Consider the following 9627-nt stretch of genomic DNA (forward strand, 5'->3'; position numbering starts at 1 on the left):
AAAGAAGTAAAGAAGAGATGGTCAGTAGGTTCCTGTAAGACAAAACTATTCTGAGAAGTTAATATCTAATCTAATGTTAAACTACTGTTCCCTCTTCTGAAAAGTCCACTTTGCATGTCTAAGTGTTTCACTTACTTTTAAAATTACTCAATTATTGAATACACTAATGTTAATTACAAATGAGCCCTGAAATTTTTTCTAGATCTTTATTTAAAACTAAGTAATTTTAAAGCTGCAAATTCTGAAGCTTATTGCAATAGAATTTTTTTTTAAATATTATATGAAATTCAGTTTTCAGTGCCCATAAATAAAGTTTTATTGGAATGCAGCCATGCCCATTTGTTTGCATCCTGTCTATGGCTGCTTCCCTACAATGGCAGAGACTATGTGGCCCACAACATTGAAAATATTTACTACCTGGCCTTTTACAGAAAAAGTTTGCCGACCCCTGATGTAAAGGATAGCAATGGATTTGGGCTGAAAAAGTACAGCTTTGTTGTTGTTGTTCTATTTTCCAGAGTTCGTAGAGATATTTAAAATAAATAAAATGTGCAAAGAGAGCTTCCTATAAAGTTTGTCCAGTATGCTGCCTCTATGAGGATTGCTAATCCTGGCCAGCAGTGGCTTCATTTTCTTGTTGCTCCCATAGCCAATACTGGGCTCCAAGGTCTAGCCTAGAATCTCCTCGAAACACAGCTGTCAGCACCTCTAGGATTCTGCCTATTAAGCTTAATTTTCACATAATGGTCTGACTGGTAACAGATGAAACTCCTGTGTCCCTTTTTGAAGTTAAGAACTTCAGTTAAGAATTTCACTAGGTGTTGGGGTTGGGTGTGAAGTTGGGCAGAAGGTAGCTGCACCTATGTAGGCAATGCTAAGAAATTTCTGTGTGCTTTAACAGGTTCAAAGTTTTAACATAAAACAATGATATGTAATCTTTTCAAGAGTATGAGAATCTTCTTCTTTCAGATTAACAAAACTTAATAGTGGTATTAGGTATTAAATTAGAGTTTAAAATATATATTGAAACCACAGTGTTACCCATGGGCTTACACATTCTACATTATATATTTCTGTAACTTTGAAATACCTTTTTGCTAATGATCATGCATTACCTTTTTCAGTTATATTTTTTTCAGATTGTATTCCAGAAAATCTTTTTTTCAATCACCACAGACAATACTTAAAGCCCCAGTGAATTTTCATACGTCCTTCTTAAACGTCTATGATCGTAATAATCAGCTGTGTAAAAACTGCTGTTTAAATGTGTGAAGTTACGGTGGGATGGGGACCCTTCATATATCAGTTGGTGGGTTTGCAGGGGAGGGTGCTAAGTAGAATTTCTAGGTAGAATTTAACTAGTGCTGTCCCTAGTATACCGCTGCTTTTTTTCTGACACACTCTCAGGTGACTCCATATCACAAAAAAGTTCAAAAAGTCAGCGCTTTAAATTATTACCTAGATACCACCCTGGACTTTACTGAACAGTGTGAGGGATGTATTTACAATTCTGACTGTCACCTCTGACATCTAAATATCTCTCACCTAAAGCTCTAAATCACTTCAATGTGTTTTCAAATAATCATATTACCTGGCCTTGAGCCGTATGCATCATTTCCTTTTTCATCTCAAAAAGAAGTTGAGAGTCTTCATAAGCCTCCACCTCCCCCCGCAAGATGCCTCCTCCAACTGAAACCTCTGCCCTCAGCAAGCGTCAACACCACCCACTGCTACCCATGTCAGCAAATCTAGACAGCATCCTTCATTCTTCTCTCTTCTTCACTTTCCACCTCTAATCAATTACCAAACCTGTTGATTTTACCTCCTAATGTCTTTCAAATCCACCTTTCTCTCTATCCCAACTGCTACTCTTTCATTTCATCAGTTTTTTGCAAAACTGCAACAGCTTTGAACTGGACACATTGCTCCCCTGCTACAAAGCCACGGCTTTTGACTTTCAGTATGATAAAGCCCAGACAAAGTTCACCAAGCCCCTTACGATCTGGTCCTCGCTAGAGTTCCAGACCCAGCTCCCACAAATCTTTGTCACACATCTTATGCTCCAGTTACCGGGAACTTCTTTGACTCTTTTGAAGGTGCCATGCTCGCTTTTGCTGCCAGTGCTACACACAGTCTGCCACTTCTGTATTTAAATTTTTCCTAACCCAGCCCTACCCTTTTTGTCTGGATAGGTGCCAACTCAAGAGTCACTCCTGCAGCAAGCCTTCCTGAACCGGTCTAAGACTGGACTAGATGCCCAGGAAGAGTTACTATAAGCCCTTGAAAATCTGGGTTTCAGAGAACTCATTCCATGAAGGCAGCACCAATTTCTTCCTTGTCCACATCAACCTTCAAAATGCCTCTCAAAGAATACAGAAGGTGGTGAATTAATGAATTAAGGTATCCTCCAAGCTGTGCTGAATCATAACCTACAAAGCCAGTATTGCTCTGACTCAGTTCTCTGAAGCAACCTATGGGAGAATTCTCTGATTCTATCAGAGTAAAGCCCAGTTGTCCAGTTTCAGAGCTAAGAATCTTAACCAAAAGGACTGAGCAGAAATCTTCAAATCACTTCTTGACCCCATAAGCAAGGAATTAGCAAGCAGGCCTTCCCGCAAGGCAAAGGCCTGGCTATAAAGGAAGATAAGAAATATTTCACGGAATAATTACTCTAAGTATTAGAAAATCTGTCCAGGGTCCTGCTCACTTTGACCTCTCTTTATCAGAATAATGCTGTATTACAGGACTGTTGAATGTCAGCAAACTACAATATCCATAAATCTCCATGGATCACCACGGAATTATCATCATCACAAAGAAATATTTAGTAAACTGTTGCATGCAGGAGTCTTGAAATGGTCTGAATACTAAACAAGTCATAGAAGGCCCTGACATCCAGGGCTTTACAATTTGAAAGAGTCATTGATGTCAAAAGATAGTAATAAGCTAACAGAGCTGCACAAAGAATAGCAAACTTGACAAGTCTTGCGACTTGGATACAGCTGTGAAAACAGATCATTCAGAGCTCTGTAAGAATATATTCGTTCTCTACATCAAGCAATCTAAGTGAATTTTTACAGGTTTCTTGCAAAAAGAAGCCTAAACTCTTAGGTTCAATAGCAAAGTCACTTTGTAATGCTAATTTTACTTTCAAACAACCACAAGGTAAAATCTTAGGAGCTGAAGAGAAGCACCTGAAATAGTAATGTTAACATATTTATAAAGCAAGCCTTCAGTCAGGGTTCCCAAACAACCAGGCCTCTATCATAATCTGTTTTCTCCTCTTGACATCATTGCATCACAGAGATTTTGCTCCAGGGAAGAGCCCTACACAGATGCGTCAGGAATCACTGGAATCAAAATTGCCAAAATTGCTGCTGAGTCAGAGGTGGTTTTAAAGTTTTGATAAACAACATACAGCTGCACGCTAAACGGTTAACACCCTTCCCTGATGGTTTTGCAATCCTATCCTTATATTGTAGCTCTATCACTGAAATTATAGGTTCCTGTGAAGCGACACTGATAATAATAATACATTTTATACTGGGGATCATTTAAGGGCCTTTTAAACAAGTTTTAACATTTATGCACTGAATATTATCACACTAACTCCTACTTCTTCCCATGAAACATAAATGGAAAACTGAAAAACCATGATTTCCCTAGTGTATCAGTTGGCTCTAGAGGATATTTTGACTGTCACATCAAACATAAAATATTAATGAACTAGTTAAGACAGCTGATTCCACTTCTCTCTTTAGCAAGGGATGGAATATTACAGTTACACTGTATGGTATGTGTTATAAGTACATAAGAATCTTCCCAGAGAGTTGAGTAATAATTTGAACCAGCATATAAAAACTATTGGAATACACTTCATAACCAAGGAGGAATTTTTTAAACTTGCAAAATGAACTAAAAGAAACTTAATATATACACATATATTTTATATAATAAAATATAATTACAAGTTTAGTAATATCATGCAGAGGAGGTACTTTTAGAACTGAGAGTTAAATCAATCAAACTTGACACAGATCCCAAGTTGCAAATCTGAACTGTATCATAAAAATCATGATTAGCAAAAGACAGATGGGTAGAAAGGAATTTTAGGGGACTGGTGTAGGGAGTCAACACTTGTCAGTGTTCAGGCAACACTGTTCCAGGGGGGGCCCCTGTCCCAAAAGTGGCCTCCTCCAATTCCTACAAGAGACAAAGCCAAGAGAATGTATGGGAACCCTGGGCTGTCCTCACTGGATGGCATTTGCCCACTGACTGACTAAGTGAACTCATGCTATTGAGGGACACTTGGCAGCTGTACATATCAATACGAATTGTGCAACTCATACTGGCATTTTGTTTTATGCATCTATTTCTTTTGATTTGGATAGTCTAAGCCTTGTCTGAGAGACGAACCTGAGATACAATATGTGTATTGATCAGGATAGGAACAGGCCCTTGTTTGAGTGGCCATCTGGTGTCCCTTGGCAACATTTCTATAAATACCCCCAACCAACTGCAAAACTACTTATGGCTCTGCCATAATTTTAGATTCCCTCACACCTTGCAAAAAGTAAATAAAATGTAAATATAAAGTCATTGTGATGGATTTTTTTTTTACATATACTGTAATTTATATAACCAAATTAGTGTGGTCCTCTTCAAAATTGTCATCTTTATGGGTCTTTCATTACATACTTGCTGTAATCACCTTCTGTTGCTCAAAGCACTTTCGTTTCTCTTCATTAAGAAATGTCTTTAAAGTTTGCAATACACTTTTGGAATGATAATACCTAAACTTAAGTAGCACTTGGTTGTTAACAAAGCAAATTATGATGAAAAATCTTTATACTTTTTTGAGCTACAATCAAGTCATTTAGAAGCAAGTCCAAGTGATTGGTCTGGGTAATATAACTTTTAATCCAAGGCAAGCTATGACTATAAAATAATGGCTAAAAAAGGTAATGAAGCTACTTATGAGAATAAATTTATATACTGTTTTAAAGTTAATTGCATTAAAAGAATCCAAAAATATTCTGATCAAAGGCGGAATTTCACTGGTAGCTACTTTGATCCACCACATCCATCCTGATGTAGAAATTCTAGTGTATTTATTTAAAAATCTCTCATTACTTCATATTTAATGATTACAAAAGTAACTTAAATTATCTTATTATTAACCTGAGACTTACAAATTTTGACTCTTTGCTGAATTTCCACTTTAGAGCCTAACCTTGTTTACTTTTTGGTCTTACTCGAGACTTACCTGTAGAATTTATTGGGGGCCCCTATATCCAGTCTTAGTAAGAAACCTGTGGCATTGTACACATGGATTCTGTGGGGCTCTGACAATTCCTCAAGTATAGATCTAGACTTCTGGTATGAAAACCATGACCAAAATTCAAGCTGTGTCATCTGACACATGGTTTGGTACACAATCTAACATCTAAAGAGAATATGGGAAATTCAGGGCATGAGAGAAGACAGAGAACAAACTGAATAACCACCTTTAAAAGTTAGAAAATGTAAACTTGACAAATTGCTCAAAAATGAAAAACATAATCTCTCTTGGTAAACATTTGTAAATCAATTGCACTGGTATATAAAATATAAATTCTATGCAAATATATCACCTCTAGTTTAAAAACATCTTTGTATTTCATAAAAGCTTTAAGTTAATGTAACTTGGTCTCCATGATACACACTATTTGAATTTTTGTGGTGAAATTCTCTTTTAGGTTATGTTTATAATATTGACATTATTATTATTTTATGCATTATGACACCTCAGATATCTTTCAAATTTCATATTTGATGTGAAATTCATGCAAAATTAAGAAAGTACTTAGGGTTTCCCTGGTGGCACAGTGGTTGAGAGTCCGCCTGCCGATGCAGGGGACGTGGGTTCGTGCCCCGGTCCAGGAAAATCCCACATGCCGCAGAGCGGCTGGGCCGGTGAGCCATGGCCACTGAGCCTGCGCGTCCGGAGCCTGTACTCCGCAACGGGAGAGGCCACAACAGTGAGAGGCCCGCGTACCGTTAAAAAAAAAAAAGGTATAATCTATAAACCAGACCAAACAGCTTTACTCTTTTATGACTCTGAAACTGAATGGATCATACTCAGAAAGTTAAATTCTGAGGCATTTAACAACATATGATACAAGCATATGACTTTTTTCCTGTATATCTGGTAATGCCATGTTGGACGAGATTTTTCCTAAATTAAATTCTCATCTAGGCCCATTCATTGCACATACAGATGGATGGTCATAAAATTATATTCAACAAAGATGAATTGAATATTTTATATAAACAAGGTATGTGGTAATAATAACAGTGGCAGCTAACATTTACTAGGCTAACGACTCTACATGCATTTTCTCAACAGATTAACCCCTAAGACATCGGTCCTACTAGTGCCCAAGTTTTAAAGGTCAAGTCACACAAACAGAGATGTTAAGGGACTTGCCTCAGGCCACAGAGCTACTAAGTAGCAGATCCAGGATCTGAATCAAAGCAATCTGAATCCAAGGCCTAAAACCCTGGACCACTAAGCAGGACTACTGTCTAATCCGAAGACAGAAAATACGTTTCTTACCTTTTCAGAATTACAACCCAGAAGGAAGTTTATAATCACTGGTACTTTAGGTGAATGTCAGTTCCTATAAATAGTAGGAACTTAACTTTTAAAAATATACCTATTCTTAGAGCAACTTATTATAAAGTAGTTTGAAGAGCAGGACTGAGTATGCTCTTCACAAATTTAGTAGCCATTATAATATTTATTTTTTAACAAATCCACCTGAGAGCATTTTTAAAACTAAACCAAAATGTATAAGGTGATCTGTTTTAAAAAAAGAAAAAAATACTTTGATAGACCAACAGTGATATAATTTAAATCAACAATGAGCTAATTTAAAGTTCCTTAGTATTATACTTAGACGTAGCCATGGGATATGTATTCTTCTGAAAACTGCATTTTTTTAAAAACTGCATTTTTAGACAGAATGGCATTTAGGTTCCTCCAAGTGCTCTAGTAGAAAGGCTACAATTTATGCCAATTACCATTCTGATTTGGTAAATAACAGGAAAACAGATCAACAGACAATCCCATTCATATAGATGCAGTAACAAAAGGTGCTGAAAACACCTACCCAAGAGGCAATTCCAAACAGTAAAGTCCTTCTCTCCCATCCACAGGGAGGAGCTCTCCTTCTACGGCCTATGCCCTCCCTAGCACCTGAGTTCCAGGTTTGCTGCACATTCAGAGAATAAAACATTTTAGAAAGATGTGAAAGCCAAGCTCCTTTCTCCCACACACATATGAGCATATTTATAATGTATTTGGCTTTTCTGATACCTAAGTATGCTGATTCATTAGATAATTATGAATTAAGTAATATCCCATGAGAGAGCTGAACCTATTCATTCATTCATACAAGTATAACAGAAATAAAGTAGATACAGTATCCAAAGAACACTTCAAATATGAAATGCTACATCCAACTACACTTTGCCTAAGACTCTGAACTTAGACTCAATTTTTAAAAATCTCATTAGATGAAGTTCACAAGCTTTTATGGCTCATCACATGTAAAGTAGGATAAGAGTACAATTTATTAAATGTCAGTTGGTTTAACTTCAGTACCTATTCCCATGGCTTCACATTTCCATGGTAATTCTGACCCCTCTTTTAAAATGTATAGCTTGTAGAATTGGCTTTTTTTAAAACAGATATTTCGAAGGATTTGCTTTCATTCTTAAAAAAAAGAATAATGGAATTGTGGCAAATACTTGTTAGATATACTCAGTATCATAACAATAAAAACTTTAAGCACATATTACCCACTTTATATTTCTCCCCTATAAACGTTCAAAATTCAGTCAACAAGTGTTTTCTGAGCACCTACTACATGCAGGCATGGCACTTGTAGTACATGAGCCAAGAAGCCTTCGAAGTTTCCAAGGCATGAAGGAGGGAAAAACAGGGGCCAAACGTAAGTATTTGTTATTAACAAGTTTATAATTCACAAGTTTCTTAGAAAAATCTAAGGAGACAATTGCACAGTAGCACATTTGGGTCTTGAGAGTGATTTTCAGCTGCAAGTAGTTAAAACTTCAGGGTTAAGCTAAGGCTCTTTATTCACACAATCGGCTTCAGTTTACTCTTATCTCTTCCTAATGTTTTCTATCTTATTCCACAAAATCCTCGTTCTCCTCCATAGCAATGAATGACAGCGCATCTTTTTAAAAAACTATTCCACTTTCCCCAAAACCCAGCCCATACACGCGTCCTCCTCTTTCCTGGGCACGTGTGCTTCCAAAGCTCAGCTGGACACCCTCTCACCTGAAAAAAAGTTGGGAGAAGACGCTGGCCTTTTCCAGAGGCGACCTCTGCATGGTCTCTGGGAGCACCGGGGTCCCTGCCGGGACAGGCCGGGCACGAGCTCCTAATGCCAAATGCCCTACTCTTCTCAGAGACTGCCGCTCACCCCTTTTTCTCTGACCTGCTGTGATGTCATTTGCTTCCAACTCCCCCCACCCACCCCTACCCCACACACCTCCCCTCTCCTTTCGCTCCTTCCCCCGCCTCCACTGCCCAGGTTAAAAGCTGGACGCTGCCTGGTCCGGCCCCAAATTTGCTCTGGCGGCTTTCTCCACCCCGTCCGCGCCCCGCGTCCGCGCCGCGCCCGCTCCTTCGTTCTCGCCTCCTTCCCTCCCTCGCTGCGCCGCGCCACCCTTTCCCGGTTCTGACTCCCAGCCTTCCCTCCCTCGCGCGCGCTCCTTCCAGGTCCGCGTCCCTACCTACCGTCCGGCCCCAGCCCAGCCCGCGGGCGGGGGACCGTCGCGGCCGCTCTCCAGGTCCGGTCTCCGACCCTCGAAGACAGAAGGAGCCACCAGCGGAAGCAGCGCCAGTCAGTCCGCCGGCAGCCTCCTGGACCCTCCTGCGCGCCAGGCTCCGCGAGACCCAGGGCACGCCGCGGCCAACTTCCCCGAGCCTTCTTCCTCCTCCCTTTTTCCGAGATCCTAGCCGGGTTCGTGTTACGTTTGCACGGTGCCTTTTGAAAGGGGAACGAAAAGATGTCTCTCCTGTATCAAACTGCAGCCTCGGAGAGCTGCAAAGTTCCGCGGCAGCGCCTGATATGTTCGCCTTAGCGCTTCCCTTGAGTGGCAGAGGGAAAAACCAAGCTTGTTCGTTTTCAGGCTTAGGTGAGCTGCAAGTGTGGCCCCTTAGGAGACGTACTTCAGGTGGAGGGAATCCCTATAAGGACGTAAGAGGAATTGCCGCTTTGTCCATTACCCGCCCAGGATTTGTTCATTGTCTGTCCTAAGTTTTTCAGTCCGGCTTGCAGTTTTCAAGAAGGCTTTTGTGTGTGTTAGCGACTACGATGATGACAAGCGGACAGTGTGTAGACTCACCCGCCATCCTATAGTTCCTAGTCTCGGTCAGCAAAATATCTTGACCAGTAACACTGAAAGGAATCCAAACAATCTTTGAAGCGAAGGTAGCATGTTAACGCTGACCTGCCTCAGAGAAACGCCATCTTCAACTCTTGAAGGGCATTTAAGCTTTCCCAGGTGTGGGCGCTCTAGCTTCCCCGAGTTTTTGCTGCGTGGATTGTGTGC

General features: G+C 39.9%; 1 protein-coding gene across 7 annotated transcripts in view; it reads right to left on the reverse strand.

Annotated features, from left to right (window-relative positions):
- CFTR (CF transmembrane conductance regulator) overlaps positions 1-8763 on the reverse strand; it is a 201631-nt gene extending 192868 nt beyond the window's left edge. For 2 of the 7 annotated variants that reach the window (XM_089917471.1, XM_022582638.2), the window contains exon 1: positions 8348-8762. In XM_089917471.1, coding sequence (XP_089773597.1) covers positions 8348-8400 — 53 coding nt within the window. In that variant the 5' untranslated portion in view covers positions 8401-8762. The other 5 variants (XM_089917476.1, XM_089917473.1, XM_089917472.1 and 2 more) reach the window with 4 other exon arrangements.
- Between the last annotated feature and the right edge of the window lie 864 nt (positions 8764-9627).

This window comes from Delphinapterus leucas, chromosome 9 (genome assembly GCF_059928025.1).
Source record: "Delphinapterus leucas isolate spDelLeu-1000000601 "Yukka" chromosome 9, BTC_Dleu_Yukka2, whole genome shotgun sequence".
NCBI classification, from domain to species: Eukaryota; Metazoa; Chordata; class Mammalia; order Artiodactyla; family Monodontidae; genus Delphinapterus; species Delphinapterus leucas.